General features: G+C 44.4%; 1 protein-coding gene across 1 annotated transcript in view; it reads left to right on the top strand.

The window, feature by feature from the left end:
- NEDD9 (neural precursor cell expressed, developmentally down-regulated 9) overlaps positions 1 to 17888 on the top strand; it is a 56962-nt gene extending 39074 nt beyond the window's left edge. Inside the window, exons 3-7 of the mRNA XM_056854711.1 lie at positions 6396 to 6497; positions 10440 to 10541; positions 12988 to 14217; positions 16627 to 16716; positions 17379 to 17888. Of these exons, the coding sequence (XP_056710689.1) occupies positions 6396 to 6497; positions 10440 to 10541; positions 12988 to 14217; positions 16627 to 16716; positions 17379 to 17888 (2034 nt within the window). The remainder of the gene's footprint in view (positions 1 to 6395; positions 6498 to 10439; positions 10542 to 12987; positions 14218 to 16626; positions 16717 to 17378) is intronic.
- The last annotated feature ends 6048 nt before the right edge of the window (positions 17889 to 23936 follow it).

Raw genomic sequence — 23936 nt, 5'->3', positions numbered from 1 at the left:
AGTCTTGGCATAGTCGTCTCAAAGTTCTACATTCTTCCTGCCTTGCGCTGCTTACATGAGATATGTCAGATGTCCTGCTGCTGATATGAGTCTTAATTCCATTGGAACACCATTGGAGAAATAGCAGAAGCGTAAATAGAGTTGACATAACGACAGGGTTGGGCAGTTGCAAAAAAACTCCCAGTATGATAACGATGAAAACTGGGCGTTATATGCCAATAAAGGCTTGTGTTGAAAATGGGGCGCCTGTGCCATGCCTGTGAGTTGTCATGTCCAGAGGCAGTACACTCAATTACCAAGAGCTGGGAGTAGATTGCTGCCTCCGTCGCACTGTCCGGGGAACTACCCCAGGACATTAGGCTGACTGTTCTGGAAAGAACTCTGGGGTAGGTGGACCATTTGATCTAGTCCAACAGGGCACTTCTTATGAAATGCTGCCCTATTTTTATGCGTTAGGTAACAAGCAGGAAGGATCCCCCCCCCCATTTGTGTAAGGAAAAGAGATTTAATGAACCACAGAGCTGGAGGCTTGACGGGATATATGCATATGCAGCATTTTTTTCTTTGTAAAAGAACACACAGTTGGCATACAAAAGGCACAAATCACCACTCTTGGAGGAGGAAGCGCTCTGGCAGGTTTTCAGCTCCGTCCATTCTTTTGTAATGCATTGACTTAATAGTGCAGGCCTGATGCTAATCCATTACTTAATTCACCCAAGCCTAGTCCTGTTACCCCCAATTAGTTGTTCTAGAAAAATGAAGTTGTTGCATTGTTTGACAATTGTGAGGGAGAGAGAGAGATTGATTGTGGGTACACCATCTGGTTCTGTTAATGCGTAAACAAGTAAAAAATTCTGGTTTGAGCTGTAGGATTTTCAAGAACCAGATGACCACAGGCATTCTTTTAAATGGAAGGGGGGTGGCAGTCTGTAGTTCACTGACATTTCTCAGGAAGTAAATTCCTGCATATCAGGATGGGGAAAAAAACAAGGGCAAAGAAAGGGAGCTAAGAAGAGAAAGGTTTCTATTCCCCCCTTGGTGTTCCCATTATTGGGAAGTTCTTTCTTTTAAATGTTAACGTATGCCTTGGGATTTTGTTTATTTATTTTAGTCTTATCCCATAATAATAGGGCTCAAAACGCAGCCTATGCTAAAACGCCAACTGTATACCAGCTTATTCCAGCTGTTAGAGCTTATGGGACTTTCAGGTTTAGCTGCAACTCTAGGCTGCTGATCGGTATGTTGTTAGAGCTGGATCCCATTCTGCTGTGACCGACTGCCCTGGGCAGAGCCTTTGTGTGCTGGGTGAATGATGTGGCTCCTTCCTGTTCCAGCATGGTCCAGACCTTGGAAAGGAGAAACACGGGCATGGGAAGCAACCTTGTCAATTTCTTACCCTACCCACATCCATGCCACAAATAATATTGGGGCCTTGTGCGACCCACTCATGAGAGAGATGTTCCCATACTGCTCCAGTGAAGTCAAAATCTGCCCCAATAAATCTCCCAAGGAAACATGTTTGGTGGCTGAAAGTGATTATTGAACATTCCTTTGCATGTGAACTCATATAAAATCATTACACAGGTAGTAAGGTCATGAAGGTACTTCCTGTTAAGATCAACCTTCACGATCCTACTACCCACGAGAGAGGGAAGTATCTTAGGAGCGGGGCTAGGATAGAGCCATAAAAATGGTAAAGGTCCCCTGTGCAAGCACTGGGTCATTCCTGACCCATGGAGTGATGTCACATCCCGATGTTTACTGGGCCGACTACATTTACGGGGTGGTTTGCCGGTGCCTTCCCCAGTCATCTTCCCTTTACCCCCAGCAAGCTGGGCACTCATTTTACCAACCTCAGAAGGATGAAGGTTGAGTTAACCTTGAGCCGGCTACCTGAAGCCAACTTCCGTCAGGATCTAACTCAGGTTGTGAACAGAGCTTGGACTGCAGGACTGCAGTTTACCACTCTGCACCATGGGTCTCCTAGGATAGAGCCATACCCAAATCTTAATCCAGAAGTAAGTGTTCTTATCTCAGCCTCCCTAACAAATTGTTGAACTGAAGAACCCAAAATAAAACAGGCCAAAGATACTGGTCCTTTGGACCTTGAAATGACATGAGACCAGGATCCCAGTGTTTAGACCAGATTTGGCCAATCCAGAAATTTCACATGATACTGCACACTCTAGTGTAGAGGATTTGCGGGCCTGAACACTGAAAGATGGCTCTTCAGTCTGAGAAAATAGTTATGTAAGATTTTACTTCTCCACATATATGCTTTAGATTCATCCTTTTATCTGTTTAGGAGGTCAGACTGCCATGATCTATACATTGCAAGAAAAGGTGTTGTTTAGAGTGAAGTGTGACCATTTAAAGTAATTTCAGAAAGCATATTCCCAAAACATTGGGATTACAGGCAAACTTTATACTTGCACAGTATGAGAAGTTCACTAGTGTCTCTGAGCCATGTCTAAAGAGAGAATAGATCTGGAAATCCTCCTCTGCCAAATGTATATTGGCTGCCAGTTGGCTTGATTTGCAGTCTTATTTGCAACCCCAAAGGAGGTTGAGTGTAATGGCAAATTCCTTGCATCTCTGCATATAAATCCAGGGCTGGGGTTGAAAGAGCTAGTGTAGGCATGTGGATATATCTCATGCTCTAATGGGCTCCTTACACTAAAATAGGCATTAGATTTCACTATAAACCACCATATTCTCTCACATGGAATGCAGCATGGACAACGTTACATATACAAAAGAAAAATTATTGCTTGCATGTTCTGTTGATGGCCGTGAGATGTTGGATGCATGAATATAGTGGATTTTTGGCCAGATTCTAAATTAGAAGCTGTGATGTGGGAGCAGCAGGTTATAGAGTCAGGTCATCAGTTCACCCCATCCATTAGAGGTATGTATACTATGCAGAGTAAAGGAGCGTTGGTATTTTTGGCACTGGGTCCTATCACTGGGGTAAGCTCATCCTGCGAGCTTTCATGAACACTGGTGCTGGCTCAGGAATGGCACCTGCACCCCCACCACCCCTGCGTGGCATAGGGGAGGGCAGGTTTCCTCCTTTAATCTTGCATGGATGTTTATAGGGAAATCTTAGCCCTTAACACCCAAAGATGTCAGAATAAAACTGTTAGTTGTGCTTAGATGTATGGAGAAATGCGTCTCCACCTGCAGTGCATGCAGCTGTCGCAGTGTCTGAGCACATTCACATTTGCAGGAGTCCTGACCCTGAGCAGTGTAGAAGCATGCGTCAATACGTGTACCTCCCCTGCTGGACTGGGGCAGTGTTCTTTTTCTTCAACCACTAATTACCACCTTGACTATGACTTTGTATATGTGTATATATATGCTTTAAAAAAAATCAAAGAAAAACTATCAAGAACTATCCACATAATTGTGGCTCTGTGTGCAGCTGACCACTTCAACAAGCTGCCAACATAAAATGTCCATGCAGCAAACTTTGGGCAAATGGAAGTCTACGTAAATGGACCAGCCCATATGAATGGCAAGTCTTCTAAACTGTTTGCTTGTGCGGGGCTCCACCTAGGCAGAAGCAAAAAGAAGTGACTGGATGCTTTATTCACAGTGGGTAGCCGTGTGAGTCTGTCTGCAGTAGCAGAAAAGAGCAAGAGTCCAGTAGCACCTTAAAGACTAACAAAAATATTTTCTGGCCGGGTATGAGCTTTTGTGAGCCACAGCTCACTTATTCAGATACCAACTGTTAGTTGTGCTTCAGGTATCTGAAGAAGTGAGCTGTGGCTCACGAAAGCTCATACCCGGCCAGAAAATATTTTTGTTAGTCTTTAAGGTGCTACTGGACTCTTGCTCTTTTCTACTGTAAGCTTTATGTATACTTGGGCTGTTCTCTCTCTCTCCCCCCCCCCCATTACTGAATTGCTGCATAAAAATAATCTGCTAAGGAGGGGAAAATTCGATTTCCTGCAATTTAACATGCATACCAGTGGTATGTATGTGTTTTAGTGATGCCTTTGGCCCAGTTCCAAAGAAGCCCATATGACTGAGCATTTTCTCTGTAGTTCACATAGGCAGCCTGACGCCAAACTCTGTACTTTAGAGAGAAAATTAAAGTTTAAGGGTGCCTTGGGAAGAGCCTTTTGTTTCTAATTTGCCCTATCTGTTCTCCTGCAGCATAGTTTTGTCACACCCCAGGGACCTGTTATTTATGTAAAACAGAATTTGCTGCAAGTTAAGAGAGACTGGGGGATTGATGGTAAAAAAATGTATTTTTTTTTCACCAATTCATCTCTACTACAAGTATGCCAAATATTCAGAATTACTAGGTGAGGCTAATAATACACTTGTCATTGAAAGTTCTGGGCTAGACATTTTGCTCATTTGATTTATCATTCATAGGGGGGGGGGGGGAAACACTGTTCCAAAACTATTTGCCCACTCAAGGAAGGGAAGAAGTCTGGGACACTTTAGCCTTTGGAGTGTGTTTCAAAGTGTGTGTATGTGTGCACATGCATGATTTCTGTACACATGTGGGCTCTGGAAAGCAATGAGATACCATGGGGGGGGGTTCTGCCTTGAAACTCTATTTAGAAAGTTGGCCAGCCAGCAGAATTGGCGAATCTGTGCTGACAGAGTGGCAGAGCGATCCTATGCAGAGTTATTACTCCAGTAGAAACCCACTGAAATAAATGTTCATATAAATATATATACATATATATATAGCCATCAAGTCCCAGCTGACTTATGGCGACCCCGTAGAGTTTTCGAAGCAAGAGACAATGGGAGATGGTATGCCATTGCCTGCCTCCGCGTCACACCCCTGGTATTCCTTGTAGGTTTCCCATCCAGATACTTGCCAGGGTCAAGGCTGAGAGTGTGTGACTGGCCCAAGGTCACCCAGCGAGTTTCCATGGCTTTAACTGTGGACAGGATTGGACTCAGACATACTGCCAAGCTCCATGACTCTTTGGGCTGCACATAACAAACTGCAAACAGCCCCTTAACTCAAGAGATTAGGGGGTTACACTGTTAATGGTTATGCACCTGTCCATGATCACAGTGGGGGATGACGAGAGATTTAGCAAGCTTCATTACAGCATGTAATTAACACATTAAGGAAAAAAAGCAGAGAAATTCAGTGTAACTTTCACTAAAAGTATACCCCACTTCTTCGAGGGTAGGGGATGGTGTTTGCTAGGAAGTTTTAAAAGCAGTTCTCATCCAATCTACTCCTCAGCAGAAATAAACAACACTTTTTGCAACCCACCATCAGGCACCTGCTGGTTCTATGTCTGTACTTTTAAAAAATGTGTAGCTAAATAACATTTAGAGTTTAGGGAATATTAGTTTCCTCTATGAACCCTGTTTATCAATGGTTTTTTAATGTAGTCACATTGATCTGAAAGTTTCCTATGCAGATATTCATTCCGGATGCAGAAGTATTTGTTAATCAAGATTCATTAGAAACTATAGTGGCAAACAATATACCCAAGAGTGTGGAATTTTTTTCAGTCTCTTGAAAATCTTAGTCTACACTCAATAAGGAGCTATAGCTAATCCTGGCTGTCTTATTACTGTGGCTATATGATGCATGTGTTCCTTAATATACCTCCTTCACACAGGGTAGCTATGTTTGTCTGTAGCAGCAGAAAAGAGCAAGAGTCTAGTAAGTAGCACCTTAAAGACTCTGAAGGAGTGAGCTGTGACTCAAGAAAGCTCCATACCCTGCCAGAAATGTAAGTCTTTAAGGTGCTCCGGGACTTTTGCTCTTTTCTACTCCCTCACAAAGTAGGGTTGCCAACTCCAGGTTGGGAAATTCCAGGATAATTTGGGGGTGGAGCCTATGGAGAGTGGGGTTTGGGGAGGGGAGGGATCTCAGCAGGGTATAATGCCATACGATCCACCCTCCAAAGCAGCCGTTTCCTCCAGAAGAACTGATCTCTGGAGATGAGTTGTAATTCCAGAGGACTTTAGGCCCCACCTGGAGGTTGGCAACCCTGTCAGACAGAGCAAGAGGCCACAGTTGCCCTGGACATCACACACAGACATTGGCTGTGACTTTAAACTATGTCACCGGCCACAGGCTTCTGCACTCGTGGGCACACGGGGGATTGAGGGAGGTTAGCCATGCTGCCTGGGAGTATCTGATCGACCTGTTAATCCCATGCAGATGTAGTTAGAGGTGAGTAATGGTAGGTTAGTTTAAAGTGAGGGGAGAGGAGGTGAGCTTTATCACCAACAACTAGTTTGGGATTGCATATTTTACTATCAAAAATGTGATTTTCCCCCCACTAGCAATGCTTCCCAGATCAAATGTGTCAATCAGTAAAAGTAATGTTTGTATAGAGACTCTTAATACACTTAGCCTCACTATTTATGTTTTCCTGTCTTTCTCTTTCAATCCATAGGTAGTAACTCCAATCAGGTCAGGACAAGGTTATGTTTACGAGTTCCCTTGCAAATACCAGAAGGATACCTACGATATCCCACCAGTTCGTCCTCTCCAAGGGGTATGTACCAATAAAACTGTCAACAGACCTGAAATTAAGGGGCAAAAAAGGACTTGCCATTCTATCAGCTTCCTAAGCATAGATCAGGTTCTCTCATACCGAACTGAAAATATTTTGTTTCGGTTTGAGAAGGTGGCCTTTCCCACTCTGCCGGTCACCAGAGACATTGGATGTTTGAGAGGCCCAAAAATATAAAATCCACATCTGTTTTCTAAAGGACACAGGCCATTAAACTCATCAGCCAGAATATCCGAAGGCTGCAAACACACACACACACACACACACACACACACACATATATAAATAAATTATATATAAAGCCAGCTAGGTCTCAGGAGCACTGGCAGTACAAATAGCCAATCTCAATCTGGGTGGAGTGAAGATGTCTTGGCATAAAGCGGTGAAGCGGGTCGTGCTGTTCAGATGACAGGCTCTTAGAATGTATCACTCACTGAGAAGTGAAGTTATCTTATTCAGCCAGTCATTGAGTAAGCAGGACTCAACAACTTTACCTAGTTTTAAAAAGCAAGTCTTTTTATTGATATACTTCTAGTAAAATATGTGTAAATGCAGATTATCAAGTCTTTAACACTTCTATAAAAACTCTTGTCAAAGTACAATGTATGTATTTACAATGTATGAAGTAAAAGCAAGTCTTACATACTATTCAGTTTCAAAATCCAACTTCTAAAATATAACAGTCAAATTATTCTGGTTCAGTTCAAAGTATCTAATTCATAAAGTCTAGAGTAATGTATTTAAGCCATACATACCAGTCAGCCTTTTCTTGAGAGCCTTTGGAAGGTTCTCTGGGCTTACTGTGGCTGTATTTATACTGTTTCAGACTCATTAAGAGTGTTGATTTTACTATCAGGAGGGATATCTTCCTCCCCACTTTCAAATAACATGAGCAGTCCAATAATTTACAGTTGCAGCTGTTCAGGTTATTAGCTTCTCCCCATGACCAAATATGGGCTTCCTTTCCTTTCAGTCTATTTTGCTTAAAGTATAAACAATCATTTCTGAGCTCCATGATCACTCCATATACTCAATTTTCATACCATTCCCATCTTCAGTACAATACGCATTAAATGAGACTATTTAGAAATCTACAATACAATATATAACTATATAAATCATAAAACACAATTATTGCTCACATTGTAACATGTAACCATCTGGTCAGTAGGAAACATAGCCTTCAGCAAGGTTACAGAAAGCAAGAAGCTTACTGCACTTATAGCCTTGAGGTCTTTGAGTAGACCTTCTCAAGGTTTGAGGATAGCAGGACTTTTCTGCTCTTGAGATATGAGCAGCTGAACTGAATCAGGAAGGGTAATTTCAGATACACCTTTCTGGCAGATAGTGAAGAATGACTCTGTTCTCCCTTCAAGGACAAGACCAGGGTAAGTTAGTTAGCTCTTGAAAGAATTCAGACCTTGAGAGAATTCAGTCAGCCTGTTCTAAGGACATTTGCATTTTGCAAGCTGTTGCCAGGCTTTTCATTACACAAACCTCTGCAGTTTGTGGTTCAGTTTGTATGCTGTGTTCAAGCTCTACATGGAATTAATTCTGCACATGTTCACAAAATACCATAATTATGTCAGAGACCGTGACAGTGGGAACATGGAATGATTTCTATGTAGGTTCTGGGAAGCATATGTAGGTTGTGCAGGGAGTTAACCATGCCAAAAAACATGTAGATGCCAGGCAGATGCTATTTCACATATGATGATGTCCTCTGGATACACACAGTTTACAGGCACATGTCTGCTAATTTAATGTGAAGCGATCCTGAGAGAGAGAATCCCCACCCTCTTACTGGATGAGGCATCAATACCTTCAGACTCCGTAGTGTGTGCCATGCTTGAGTCTACTCCTGTCTGGCATTCCTGGGGGCATTTTTTACAAAGTGTGCAGCAGAAAGGTACAAAAAGGAGTCCAAATGACAGCTTTTCTGTCTCCAACTCCAAGGCACTGGAAGTGGAGTACATATATGCTGATCTCAGTGGAACAGAGTGAGGACGATGGAGGGATGGGGGAGTTAATTCACACCTCGTGAAAATTGCTAGGGATTAGGCACCAATTACTGTCAGTCATTCTTACTTCAGTGGAGATGGCACAAGTTGGCTACATCTCTGAGATAAATCATACATGTTAAAAGATACGACTGGGGAAGGTACTGGCAAACCACCCAGTAAACAAAGTCTGCCTTGGAAACGTCAGGATATGATGTCACCCCATGGGTCAGGAATGATCCGGTGCTTGCACAGGGGACCTTTACCTTTTTTAAAAAGATATGCCTGGGCAAAATCCGGCCTGTGTCCTGGATCCTTTTATTTGTTTGGATTTCATTCCTAAATGATTCTGACATATTTGAGGTACACATATCGAACTTTATTCTGAGGATGGCCCCCATTTGTGCCAAATGTTCCATTTGTTCAAGGTGAGAGCTGGAGAGTTATTTATGTAAGATCCCCTGACAACGCATATAGCAAAATATGTAGGGATCTAGGAGATCTAATAAACTGCTTCACTTGCACCTGGTTTATTTTTTCTCCTACCTACTGGTGTGGCCTTATCTTCTTCCTGTTATGCGAAATGGTGTCATAAAGTTGCTCAGAGCCATCCGGCGAACTTAATCACTTTATCTTTCTCAGCTAAAGGTTAATTCACATACTACTTTTTAAAGGTGTAAACTTAAGATTTTGAGTGTGCCTTTAAAATGTAAAACATGAAAAAAAAACTGCAAGATGTGATTTCAAGCAGATTTGTTTCAAATGGAGGGCCTAATCAGAGAACCAGGGTTGACTGCCGTTCCCTGTCGAGTATGATGTCTTGGTGGGAAACTCAGATTTGCCTCTACATAATGTGTGACATGACCGTTTCCAAAGTTTTGCAGCTCTGTTCCACTTAATCGGGAAATGCTCTGAGAGCAGCATCACAATTGCTTTGGGGGAACTTGCTTCTAAAAGCATAAAAGCCAGAGAGGAGCTAGGTGCCCAATACACAATTAACATACAGAAGGCAATTGCCATATATTGGGGAAGAGATACCGCTGTGGGGCCCTTTGGTGTGTGGGGTTCCGCAAGGGGCAATCCTCTCCCCTATGTTGTTTAACATCTATATGTGCCCTCTCGCCCAGCTTGTCCAGAATTTTGGGCTGGGTTGTCATCAGTGTAATTCTGTATTTGGGAACCATTAAGAACTTATAATATACAAGTAATGACTTCGGGACTGGGATGTCAGGCTTACAGCCTTCCACTGGTATATTAAAGTGGTACTCCCCAGGACCAGCTTGACTGCTGGATTCTTTGGGTTATATATTGTGGCCCCGAACATATCTCTGTATGAACCCAGCTGCCTAGAAATGTACCATTCTTTTCCAGAAGAATAAAAGATCTGGTCTTGTATATGTTTTTTTAGGAAAGAATCTGAAAAGTCTGGAAGCCTCTTAGGGCATGTAAAGGTAAAGGTAGTCCCCTGTGCATTCACCGGGTCATTACTGACCCATGGGGTGAAATATCTTGACACTTATTAGTCACTCTATGTTTATGGGGTGGTTTTCCATGGCCTTCCCCAGTTGTCGACACTACCTCCAGCAAGCTGGGTACTCATTTTACTGACTTCAGAAGGATGGAAGGCTGAGTCAACCTTGAGCCAGCAACTTGAAACGGACTGCCATTGGGATCGAACCCAGGTCTTGAGCAGAGCTTGGACTGCAGTACTGCCGCTTACCACTCTGCGCCACAGGGCTCTTCTTAGGGCCTGTATAAGTGTTTAAAAGCTAAGAAACAAAAAAGTAAAGTCCCCCCCCAACCCATATCTTGTTTGTGACAGAAACTGCCAAGTTCATACCAGTTGCTAAGAAAGGAGAGGATTAAACTGAAATGCAGTTACTGTGATGTTCTATTTTGTGTGATGCGTTTGTTCTTTGTTTAGATATATGATGTCCCTCCTGCATCGTTTAAAGGTCCTGCACAAGCTACTCAAGCGGGAGATGCGAAATCTCAAGGGGAGTACGACATTCCTCCCACAAAAGGGGTAAACGGATTGCTGTTTTATTTAAAGCAAACATGTACTTTCTTGCTGGGTGGAGGGCATGTTTAAACAAAAATGCCATTCTGCACTAAAACAAAGATGGAGAGAGAGAGAGAGCACGGTGCGCTTTGAACTCTAGCCTTTGCAACATTCCCCTCGAGCCTGTAACTTGTCTATTAAAAGAAACTGTGATAAAGATAAAGTTCAGAATGTAATGACTAGTTTTATGTAAGGTCGTTGTGTAATTAGAGTTCAGAACTGTACACTGGCCCTTTTTATGGATGGGGGCAATGGAAATAATTGGGAAGGGGCCACATGAGGACTGGCAAATAGTGCAATGTCTCGGTGTTTGAAATTATCGGATCCTTTTTGGTGCAAAGCAGGAAATTGATCAGTGAAAATGCAACCCCCACCCCACCAAGTCATTTTGTTAGTTTTGGATTTCCCTGCGTTCCATTTACTGAGCCATTGGCTTCGGTGGCAGGATCTAATTGTCCTGTTAGGCCTGCAAATCTAATTTATATCCAGTCTATTCATTCCCTTCCTCCTCCTCCTCTCCCTTATTTCCCAGGCAGACTAACGGCTTGTCCACTAGATTAATTGTGGTGCATCCACTGGAAAGCAGCAAGGCATACTTACTGGCCCATCTCAGGTGCTGAAAGATTGTGCTCCCAACTCCCCCCCACCAAATCCCACTAAGTCGAGGTCCAAAGCCCACAAAAAAAGGGGGGCTGTTTGCTGAAGGAAGGCTATATTTTGCAAATGAAGCCACTTTGTCTTTCTGTATTTGAGACACTAGATCTTACCACAGTTCTGTATTCTAATGTGAAGTACAGATAGTTTTTAGATCTGTTTTTAGCACAGGGTGCAGTGAAAGAGGAAAAGAGGCATCGAGTGAACTTCCAGCCCCCAACCTATCTTTATCTGCTGTATCTGAGGGGGGTACATCAATGTTGCTGCAATTAGCCTTTTATGAGCTGGGGTTTCTCTGAGGCAAATCCACAGTGTTAGATCAAGATGTTCACTTATGAGCAACTGATTTGTATGATCCGCACTGTACTGAGAAGCAAGACCTTTGCTTCAGATGAGTGCCATCCCTGTGCCAGTTCCTCTAAAGTACAAGAAGTGTAGCTGGCACAGGTTGTCTCATCCTATATTATTCATGATTTGGGAGACACGAGTTGTCCCTTAGCTATTCCCGAACTTCCTTCCTGTTGGTACCACAGTGAGGGCAAACACAGCCAAGGAAATGCTGAATCTGTAGTCAAAGATCCGCATTAGTCCAAACACAGGTATCCAGAACTACTTACTTGTCTGAATTCACAGCACTCTCAAAGTTTGTATAATGAGAGAGCTCAATTCATTCCCTTAAAGCAGTGAGGGCTATTTCTTCAGCTTGTTTCCTGCTCAAGGCTGAGGTCCAGGAGTCAAGGCAGGAGCTGGAGCCGACCATGTGTCATGGATGTTGTTCCAGGAAAGGCTGTGGGTGAACGGAGGCCTTGAATACTAAGGCAAGGAGGAGGTGGAGAGGCCGGCCACCAGTATTCGAAGGTGCCGTGCCTGGTTGTGGCATCGAGTACTGCTGTGGGGCTGAGGTGGTTCAGGACTCGGAGATGCTTGAGAGGTCGGTTGGGGAAATACCAGGCAGCAGGTTCTGGGGTGGGACTGGGGGTGGTGGTTCAGGATTTGAGTCTGAACACAGGGCTGTTTGAACAGGTTTGCTCAGATGCTTGGGGTTCCTCCTGCATATTATAGGTGGCTCATGGAGGTGTCCTAACTGCCTTCTTCTGTGGCAATGTTAGGTGCCCAGCTGCCTCCTGCTCTGAGTCTTTGACCTCCAGCGTGGTGAGAGCCAGCGTGGTGTAGCGGTTAAGAGTGGCAGGCTCTAATCTGGAGAACCGGGTTTGATTCCCCGCTCCTCCACATGATTGGTGGATTCTAATCTGATGAACTGGGTTTGTTTCCCCACTTCTACACATGAAGCCTGCTGAGTGACCTTGGGCTAGTCTCAATTCCCTCCTAACTCTCTCAGCCCCAGCTACCTCACAAGGGAAGGGAAGGTATAAAAAGTAGGGTATAAAAACCAACTCTTCTTCTTCTATTTGATGAGGAGCAGTCTGTATGCTGGTCCATGACACCTAGGGAACTACTGTCCAATGCCTATCCACACTCCTTGTTCCTGGTGGGGACACTGGAAGGACCACACAGACTGAGAGCACTCCTGGCAGCTGCCCAGCCATGCATGGAACTGGGCAATGCCTCTGTGCCCACCCTTTGTCCAGGGTGTCTGCTGGTCTCCCAGCAGTGATGCTCAGTGTGGTGATCAGATTATACTACACTCTGGTTAGCGTTGATATAACAGAACCATGTGGCATGTGTAACTGCTGGACTTGATGGGCCTTGGTCTGATCCAGCATGGCTTTTCTTATGTTCTTATTTTGCCTTCTAGATCTATGCCATCTCCTCTTCTGGCTGCCGAGATGACACAGATTCCAGGGAACACCTGCCTGACTTGGCTGCATGCATAAAGCATGATATGAGACCAGAAGGTGTGTACGATGTTCCTCCTCCCGTTGCCAAAGCAGCCAAAGAAGGTGGACAGAAATGCACTTGCAACCCATCTCCCACTTCTGAAGGAACATCACGCCACCGTGGCCTGTATGATGTCCCAGTGAGCCATCAGACTCACTTCGTTGAGCAGCAGGTGGCTCCCCAGACAGACGTCTACGATACTCCCCGAGGAGTCCCCTTCCCTGGGCAGCACCTGGGATTCATTGATGGTCTCAATCCTGAGGGAAAAGAGGGAGTCTATGATGTGCCTCCACAGGTCACCCAGGACACTAAAAGACTGCAGGATGTGACCGATGGGATGAACAGGTTATCTTTTTCCAGTACGGGAAGCACCAGGAGTAACATGTCCACCTCTTCCACGACGTCAAAGGAATCTTCTTTTTCAGCCTCTCCTTCTCAGGACAAAAGGTTGGTGCTGGACCCTGACACAGCCATAGAGAGACTTTACTGGCATCAACATGCAGTGGAGACCACCGTCTGTGGTTTAATGGCCTTCGTTGGCCCGGACTGGCGGTCTTATGAGTCCATGGAGAAGCACATCAACAAGATCCGCACTGCTGTCGACAAGGTGGAGCAGTCGCTGGTCGACTACCTTAATTTTGCCAAGGGAGCGACTGCCAACGCTTCCTTTATCCCTGAGCTCAGCCTCTACAACAAAACGAGACGGGAGCTGCAAAGGCTGGAAGATTCCCATCAGATTTTAACCCAGACTAGCCAGGACCTCAATAATTGCAGCTGGTCCCTGAACGTCCTGGCTATCAACAAGCCTCAGAACAAATGCGATGATCTGGATCGGTTTGTGATGGTGGTGAGGACAATCCCAGACGATGCAAAGCAGCTGACCACCACCATCAGCGTCAATGCCGAAGTGCTTTTCAGACAAATGCCTTGTGACTTGCATGGAAAGAGCGCACCGGAAAGCCTTGGTCCCACTGTGGATTATGTATATGATAGTCCTCAAGCCCAGACAACGTTTCATCCTGGAGACAAAAGCCAGGACCACTGTGGTTCTTTGTCACCACTTCTTTCTAAAGACTCCCATTACCAATGCAGCAGCAACAGCTCTGAAAAGAGTTGGATGGATGATTATGATTATGTGCACTTGCAGGTGAGTTCCATACTATTTATATGTACTGCACTAGAGGATTGTGTGTGTGTTAAGTGCCGTCAAGTCGCTTCCAACTCATGGCGACCCTATGAATGAAAGTCCTCCAAAATGTCCTATCTTTGACAGCCTTGTTCAGATCTTGCAAACGGAAGGCTGTGGCTTCCTTTATTGAGTCAATCCATCTCTTGTTGGGTCTGCCTCTTTTCCTGCTGCCCTCAACTTTCCCTAGCATGACTGTCTTTTCCAGTGACTCTTGTCGTCTCATGACGTGACCAAAATACGATAGCCTCAGTTTAGTCATTTTAGCTTCTAGGGTCAGTTCAGGCTTGATTTGATCTATAACCCACTGATTTGTTTTTTTGGCAGTCCACGGAATTACCTTCATTTTATTCTTACAACAGTCCTGTGATGTAGGTTAGGCTGAGAGTGTGTCACTGCCCTAAGATCACACAGCAAGCTTCCATGGCAGAGTGGGATTTTTACTAGGGTCTCACAAATCCTAGCCTGACACTGTAATGCTGGCTCTCGCACATAAGAATGCTCCTGCTGGATCAAGCCATGATCAGCACTTCCATGGCTCAGTGGTAGAGCATCTGCTTGGCATGGGAAAGGGTGATCTGGAGCCCCGTGGAGAAAGGACATAAAAATATACTAGATAGATACTCACTTGTGTCCCAGAAGGAAAGCACAGTGTCCTAGACAGAAAGATTTTCTAAACTACAAAGCTCTAAACCCATACAAGCCATCTTATTGACAGGACCCTTCAGAGAGATTTTCGGCCCGGATGAAACATGTGCTTATAGCTCCGATGCTACCTCCTCATATCTGAACTAGTAGTCAGCGACATTCTCTTAGATCATGGGTATCGAACTCATTTGTTACGAGGGTCGGATATGACATAAATGTCACTTGGCCAGGTCGTGCCTCACCAGCCCAGATCGAGAGTATGGGGTGGCTGCCTCGGCTGGCGAGTATACAGTGGGCTCGCCAGTCCATAACCTCCAAGTTTGGGAGGGGCTGTGACTCAGTGGTAGAGCATCTGCTTGGTGTGAAGAAGGTCCCAGGTTCAATCCCCGGCATCTCCAGTTAAAGGGATTAGGCAAGTAGGTGATGTGAAAGACCCCTGCCTGAGACCCTGGGGATCCGCTGCCGGTCTGAGTAGACAATACTGACTTTGATGGACCCAGGGTCTGATTCAGTATAAGGCAGCTTCATGTGTTCATGACTGGGGGACATGACTACCTTGGCTGGTGAGCCCTCAGCAGGCTTGCCAGCCCAGATCGAGAGGAGGTGGCAGCCTTAGCTGGCTCGCGGACCGGAAAAGAGCTCTCAAGGGACCGAATCCGGCCCCCAGGCCATATGTTTGACACCCCTGCCTTAGATTCTTCCAGCTCTTTGGGTTGTGCAGGGAAAGGGGGGGCATGCCGCAGCACCACCCACCTTATAGATTGGAGCTCCCTGGAGCATGACTCAGGAAGCTTAGGTTGCTCTCCCTTCCTCAGTCTTCTGCTCAACCTTCTCAGTGGGAGCAGGAAAGGGAAGCCTCCAGACGCATGGAACCACTGTCCTTGGTTGTGTTCTGAAGGCACATGATCTTTGCTGAAACTAAGCAAGTCTTGGTCTGGTCTTTCTTTGGGTGGGGGAACCACCTGGGAACCCCATTTGGGGAAGGGGCTGTGGCTCAGTGGTAGAGCCTCTGCTTGGCATACAGAAGGTTCCAGGTTCAATCCCTGGCATCTCCACTTAAAGGGTCTAGGCAAGTAGGAGATGTGAAAGACCGCCACCTGAGACCCTGGAGAGCCGCTGCCTGTCTGAGTAGACAATACTGACTTTGATGGCCCGAGGGTCTGATTCAGTATAAGGCAACTTCATGTGTAACTTATTTCAGATTTGAAGCTTATTACACACTATCCTTTTATCAAGAACAGATCTATTTGTAAGCTCTTGATGGTCTCCTCTTCCTCCTTGTGCTGGCCAGAAAGCTGGCATAAGCACACAATGGCCATTTATGCAGGTCTGTTTCCCTGCGGTCACCCCGTTGACTGCTCCAGTGCTTCATTTTGATTATGCATGCTTTTCCTGTTCATCAGAGGTCGCCTCGCTCTTCCCGTGCATTTCTGCGCATTTTGTTTACATTTTCCAGATTTTTGCTAAAACAGCATCCAGAAAACACTGGCAAAATGCACGGGGAGAGCAAGGTGACCTCTGACAGTCAGGAAAGGCATACATAATCAAAACGAAGCACCGGAGCAGTTGGCGGGGGTGACCACGAAAGAAACAGCCCTTCATCAGTGGCCAATGAAATACCTGTTGTGTAATAACTAAGCTTTTTGTTGACCCAATATCTCAATAGGCATATTTCTGGGTTGTGATTTGTTAAAATGGTCTTCTTTAATGTTCTCCCATCAGGGCAAGGAGGAGTTCGAAAGGCATCAGAAGGAGCTTCTGGAAAAAGAAAATATCATAAAGCAGAGCAAAATGCAGCTGGAGCATCATCAGGTAGGAGTCAGAAGGGCAGCACCAAAATACAGCAGAAAAGCAATTAGAGACACTGACTTTGAACTGGAAAACTGCACTAGACTGACTAAGGATGCCTGGTGTGTATCGCTGTGGAAAACCACAACTTTGAGAGAGCAGGTTGCTGTAGGAGCATACATAGAAACATTGACCTTAAATATCTCAAATTGTCAAAATATATTTGGCATTTTTTAGACATTTGCATTATTGCACCAGGGCAGGCTAAGGTAAGCCAGTGTATGGTTGCATTCAGACATGACAACAAACCTCCTCTGAAAGCATGGTTTAATCCTGTTTCAGAATCCTGGTTTATCACAAGGAAACAAACTCCGACTAACCCAGGCGCCTGCATTCCAACATCACAGAAAATAAGAGATTGATTTGATACTTCTGACACTAAGAGGCCTTCATTCACACTCCATAAGTGAGGGAGAGGTGGGAAGGAGCAAATGAGGATGCCAGCAAGCCATGTCAATGCTTGTCCCAGACAAAGGGTTATTGCAGTGTCTCAGAGCAGTTTCCATTTCCGTTACGGATTGGCAGGGGTAATTTAAAGAATGCCAAATGCTGTCATGATTATCAAAAATACTACAGGGCTGTGCGCTTGACAGTACCTTAAATAGCCTCTCCTTTTTGCCTTTCAGCTGAATCAGTTCCAGTGGCTGGAGCAAGAGATCACAAAGCCAGTGGAAAACGACATCTCACAATGGAAGCCACCTCAAGGCCTCCACCCGACAAACAGCCTGCTCGCCTCTCAAGACAGGCAGCTGCTTCTGTTTTACTCAGACCAGTGCGAGACTCATTTCATTTCCCTCTTGAATGCCATCGATGCCTTCTTCAGTTGCATCAGCGCTGCCCAGCCCCCACGGATCTTCGTTGCACACAGCAAGTTTGTGATCCTAAGTGCTCACAAACTGGTGTTCATAGGAGATACCCTGACAAGGCAGCTGGCCACCCAGGAGATCTGCCACAGTGTTATGAACTCCAGCAACCAGCTCTGCGAACTGCTTAAAAGCATTGTAATGGCCACCAAGGGGGCTGCCTTGAATTATCCCAGCACAGCATCCTTGCAAGAAATGGTGGACCGAGTGACAGAACTCTCCCACCACGCCCAGTTATTTAAACGCTCTTTGTTACAGATGGCATCTTACTGAGATGCGTACAACTGACTCTCTCCCACAAAGATCTTAGAAAAGAACTGGAAATATTTTCTATATCGTGTAAATAAATAATAATAATTATTAAAACCTGATCATTTATTTTTGTAGATATTTTATATTAAATATTTCAAATTCCTTTTTATGGTTTAGAAATTGTAACAGTTTTCAGCAATATCTCTCTGTTTATCATTTTGAATATATAAAGTGGTATTCTGCATATATGTATATATTTGCAACATTCCATAAAGTCCATGAAGCACCTTACAAAAAGCATCCCTCTTTGTGGTGTTTTTTTTTACCTTTGGGGGACTATAATGTATATTTCATTTGAGCTTAATTTGTGTCACAGCAACAAGGTGGTTTAAGGTTGTGGCAATTTCTTGAGAAGATACAGGGTTGGATCCAGCCAACTGTTTTGCTCAATCTTGGCTAACTTTACTCCTTACAGTCCCTGTCCCATATGGCTTTTGTCCGTGTCTCAGGGACCAAAGGAGACCCTAACTGTCTGATTCTGAAGTACATCTAATTTAGATGAATTCCAACAATATCCATATGGTTATCTAATTTATTTGCATTAGGAAATCAACATAGTTGCTACATTGCAAATATTGTTATTTAGCCTTGGGGTACTTCTGCTTGAGTGAACCCTGTGGTGCAGAGTGGTAAGCTGCAGTACTGCAGGCCAAGCTCTGCTCACAACCTGAGTTCGATCCTGACGAAGTTGGTTTCAGATAGCCGGCTCAAGGTTGACTCAGCCTTCAATCCTTCCGAGGTTGGTAAAATGAGTACCCAGCTTGCTGGGTTGGTAAAGGGAAGATGACTGGGGAAGGCACTGGCAAACCACCCTGTAAACAAAGTCTGCCTAGTAAATGTCGGGATGTGATGTCACTCCATGTGTCAGGAATGACCCGGTGCTTGCACAGGGGACCGTTACCTTTTTACTTCTGCTTGGGATACCCAATGCCTGTGATGCACGGAGATAAATATTTCAACTATATAACCTTGTGTGAAGTTGCAGAGATGTTCAAAGTGTTCACTAATGCAGCCGCCCCCAAGTCATCAAAGGATATGTTATGGCCTTCTCTTGGTCATGCCTAAACAGAATTTTGTACATGGCAATTTTTGCACATGCAGACTTCTTTTGATGTATGCAAATGTTTCTTTGCATTGTAGCCAATGGGATTACTAAACAAAACTAAAAATAATCTGAATCCTCCAGATTAACAATCTCCTTGGCACAAATGCAGCTCTATTGATGAGCTGAGTAAGAAGCTACAAGTAAGATTAAGATCAAAGAAAAACAGCTTTAGGTGATACAGGAGTACCACCAGTCAGATGTGGAGACAGCTTTTATATATCCCCAAGGAAAGTTTCTATTTTGGTATTACAGAGAAGTAATACCAGTCATAGCCCTTACCCGGATGGCCCAGGCTAGCCTGATCTCGTCAGATCTCAGAAGCTAAGCAGGGTCAGCCCTGGTTAGTATTTGGATGGGAGACCACCAAGGAATACCAGAGTTGCTGTGCAGAGGAAGGCACTGGCAAACCATTTCTGTTAGTGTCTTGCCTTGAAAACCCCATAAGGGTTCGCCATAAGTCGGCTGCGACTTGACGGCACTTTACACACACACAGTTAGTCATATGTACATGTATATGTCATGTGTCTCCTTGTCGGTGCCTCCTGCAGCATCCAAAACCACTCTGGACCATGGGGGTAGGCTTAGAGCCAAATTATAGCCATTCAAAAACTTACTGAGCAAAGACATACCCCACTATATTGTCGAAGGCTTTCACGGTCAGAGTTCATTGGTTCTTGTAGGTTATCCGGGCTGTGTCCTTCAGTGTTACTACTCTGAAGATGCCTGCCACAGTTGCTGGCGAAACGATAGGAAAGAAAATTCCAAGACCACGGTTACACAGCCCGGATAACCTACAAGAACCAACATACCCCACTGTTTGTCTGGATTCCCAAGTGCTGGCAATGACTCCCTATAAGGCAGCTTCATGTGTTCATTTGTATAAGGCAACGGTGTGACAATCCCTCCTGGCTGAAGGTAACAGATCACTTGCTAGTTCAAGAATTTATGGGATCACCCCTGTGTATGTTAAGTGTCATCATGTCGCTTCTGATTTATGGTGCTCCTATGAATCAATGACCTCCAAAAACGTCCTATCATTAACAGCCTTGCTCAGGACTTGCAAAGGGAGGACCGTGGCTTCCTTTATACAGTTGAGTCAATCCATTTCATGTTGGGTCTTTCCCTTTTCCTGCTGCCTTCAACTTTTCCTAGAGTTATTGTCTTTTTCAGTGACTCTTGCCCTCTCATAATGTGACCAAAGTAGGATAGCCTTAGTTTAGTCATTTTAGCTTCTAAGGAGAGTTCATGTTTGATTTGATCTAGAACCCACTTATTGGTCTTTTTTGCGGTCCATGGTATCCGTAAAACTCTCCTCCAACTCCACATTTCAAATGAATCAACTTTCTTCCTGTCAGCTTTCTTAATTGTCCAGCTCTCACACCCATACATAGTAATAGGGAATACGATGGCATGAATTAACATAATGTTGGTGGCCAGTGACACATCCTTACACTTCAGAATATTTTCTAGCTTCTTCATGGCTGCCCTTCCCATTCTCAGTCTCCTGATTTCTTGGTTGCAGTCTCCCTTTTGGTTATGATCGAGCCAACCCTACCCTAGTCAAATGTCGCACTTGAATGTCGCACTTGATTCAGGGCTGAGCTGACTTGATAGCTCTTCAGAAGAGAAATGCTTAGAAAAGCTAACAGCCCTCCACCGATACTCTGCGAAATGAAAGGTGAGGCTGTAATGACCTCTTCTTTCAAATGGGGGTTCTTCTCTTGCAACAACTGTTGCCGTGTAATATGCCTTTAACCGTGGAGTCAGAAACAGAGAAGATCAAAGGATAGGTGTACAGGTAATGCCCGAGTGTCATTTGAAGTGGAATGACTGCCTGTGCCGCTCTGTGATCATTTGAGCTGCGCAATCGTTATGTGTCTGCAATATTTTTTGCACAGCTTGCTGAGGCAGCAGGTTGCTGCTGACTGAATGTTACACCCTGTGATATCTAGGCAAGTTAAAATAAGATCTGTTCTGCACAACAGCGCATTTGTTACTTTTGCAACTGATGTCTTAGCATGTCCACTAGTGCTAAACACATTGGCCTTGCATATCTAAGAAACTGCTGCTCTTCTGATGCCGATCATGTTGCCACTGTTAAGAACAGTTGAGAGCATCCGTTTGACCATAGTGTTCTTGGGCCGAGGATAGTGCAGACAGATCTTGAGAGATGTTTTTCATTGCTGTTCCACAGCTACTAGTGTTTCCTTTCCCACAGATTACCTTTATCAGCAAAAGCAACCCAACTGTGGGGTGGGGGATGGGATGGATCATGCAATCTCTTTTAGTAAGACTAACCAAAATATCACAAAACTATCTGCAAGCTTTTGAGTATAATTCAGGCTGGATATTTTTAAAAACAGAGGGGGGATATTTTTCAGGCCATGATGGTCTGCAATTTGCCTCCTAGGAAGAAGGAAAAAATGTCAGTCTCCATTCAAAGACTATGAAAATAATCTCCGATGTTGGTCCCTTAAAAGAAAGAGAGGAGGGGGGGAAAACCTTGTCATCCTTATAGTCAGAAGCTGCAGATGAGCAGTCATTCAGTCACAGCTGGAATAACATTTCCCACCCCTTTCCCATCTCTTTGTGTGTTTAACATTCAGCCAGTTGAAAAGTTCTCGATAAGTCAATAGCTTGTACACTATTTAATATTTTGGTTGGTCCTAATAAAAGCTATCACCCAACATTTGTTTCTGCATTTTTCTGGAGAACTATACAGCAACTTACATCATCATACACAAGATAAACGTGTCTTTGGTCTCTTGGCCTTTTTTTTTTTTTTTTAAGGAAAAGCAAGGTTCTAGCCCCTATGGTAGTGAAAACAGGCTTGAAAGTGCTTGTGAACACATGAAGTTGCCTTATACCGAATCAGACCCTTGGTCCATCAAAGTCAGTATTGTCTACTCAGACCGGCAGCAGCTCTCCAGGGTCTCAGGCAGGGGTCTTCCACATCACCTACCTGCCTGGTCCCTTTAACTGGAGATGCCGGGGATTGAACCTGGGACCTGCTGCATGCCAAGCAGATGCTCTACCACTGAGCCACAGCCCCTTGCTTCCAACTTATGGCAACAGGCAACCTGATGAATTAGCCAGTGAAATCTACAGACCCAGAGTAAGATTCACTGGGATTTCAAGCTGCCAGGTAGCAGAGCTTCCTGTCCTCTGTGCAACATCTTCCTCCTTCCCAATGAAGCACAATGGAATAATGCAGAAGAAGGCAATGCAAGCCATCAACGACATAGGTCCCAGTCCTGCTATTTGCGCTGGCATCGGGGTTGATAAGGTGCTTTTCATGTGCTGTGCCTTATGGTTTTTTTTGTGCTTGTCATTGGTTTGCTTTGCCATAAAATATCCCTGAGACCTTGCAATGGAACTAGCTTAGAAGATTAATAAAACAGCATGCACCTTTATTGAGACATATTTGTCTTGGAAAGTAAAACTACTTGAACACAAAGAATGATAAATTTTGAGTTGTCCTAGATCTGATATTAACTTGAGGGGGTTGACTTCTCCAAGAATAGCTCCAGACTCCAAAGTTGTGTCTGGTATAAGCATTTGGAACTCTGCTCACCAAAAGGAGACAGCTCTGGTTACCAGTAAGATTGGCTTACAAAAAGGAAAGAAAGAAACCCCAGTCTGTTTGAGGTATTCCTAAGCTTCACATGGGGATGCTTTTTAGAATTTCTATTGTCAATGTTTTGTTTCCTAGTACATATTTTAAGTTACAGTGTTATAAAATGCAAGCATAAGGAACCCAATGCAGCAAATAAATAAATAAATAATGCAGTGGGGAATCCCTTTGAAATCAATGAGATTTAAGCATTTCATTGCCTGTTTGTTTCAGTTATTTCAATGGCACTCTATGACCAATATTCAGGGGCTACGCAGCCCTACAGAAATGCATGGCTCACAATTTTCTTTTGTGGGTAGGAAAGGCGGGAAGTGCAAGAACCTTCTTCACTGCACGTGCCAACTTTTCTTCTTCTTCATAGAACAGAATGGGAAGCCACTGCTTGTGCGGGGCTCTGGGCTGCAGCTGATAGCCATGTGACGCTCTATGCACTTGCTTGGGACGGAGCACTAGGACCACCCCTGGTTGGCAGTGGGGCTGTCTCGACCAAATATGTGACAGTGTGCAGCCTGTGGTCATGGGCCACACATGCAGATGCTGGTGATGGCACACCAAGATACACAAATACTCAGAGGCTCTTTCAGCCTTCCACAACTTGCAGCGGAGGAGGCAAAATCATGCCCTCTTTGGAGCTTCTCAAAGAGATGTCTGCATGCACAACGGGTGGCATATTGTACTACTTATCATGTAGAAGATACTTCAGAAATCATGTGTACAAAGAATGTTTTAAAATAAAACCTTGTTTGCGTTCACCATTGTTATTTTCTTCTCCATTCTTTTTTTACACATTGTAAAATGTTTCTGTAACCCCAAATTTTCATTTTAAAAATTGACACACCTGTCTTTCTTCTGACCCAGGAAGGCAACAGTGAAATGAAAAACAAGGTAACAGTATAAAATCACATAATTAAAAACATGGAAACTTATAAAAATAAATAAATTCATTAAAAGAACATTAAAAACCACCACTTAAAAATACTTCGTTCTTTCCACATTGGGTTTTTGCTCCAGCTTGACTTCTGAACTGCAGCGGTTCTTCCTTTGTCTTACACATACTATCGTGGCCTCTTGTTTTTGAGTTTTCCCCAGTTTTTTTTTTTCCCCAGACCACTTTTTTGGCCGCGTGTGTAAGGGCGGGGAAGCCAAGCCGGAGCTAAAACCTGGTGCAGAATAGCCCCCTGTGTACATAATTCCCTTGTAGCCCAGACTCAAGCCTGCCCCATTTCTCTGTGGAATAGTTCAGGAAGCCAGGAGGATAGAAATCCCCCAA

This window comes from Euleptes europaea, chromosome 8, assembly GCF_029931775.1.
Source record: "Euleptes europaea isolate rEulEur1 chromosome 8, rEulEur1.hap1, whole genome shotgun sequence".
NCBI lineage: Eukaryota > Metazoa > Chordata > Lepidosauria > Squamata > Sphaerodactylidae > Euleptes > Euleptes europaea.
This window is presented reverse-complemented; position numbering and strand designations above follow the sequence as displayed.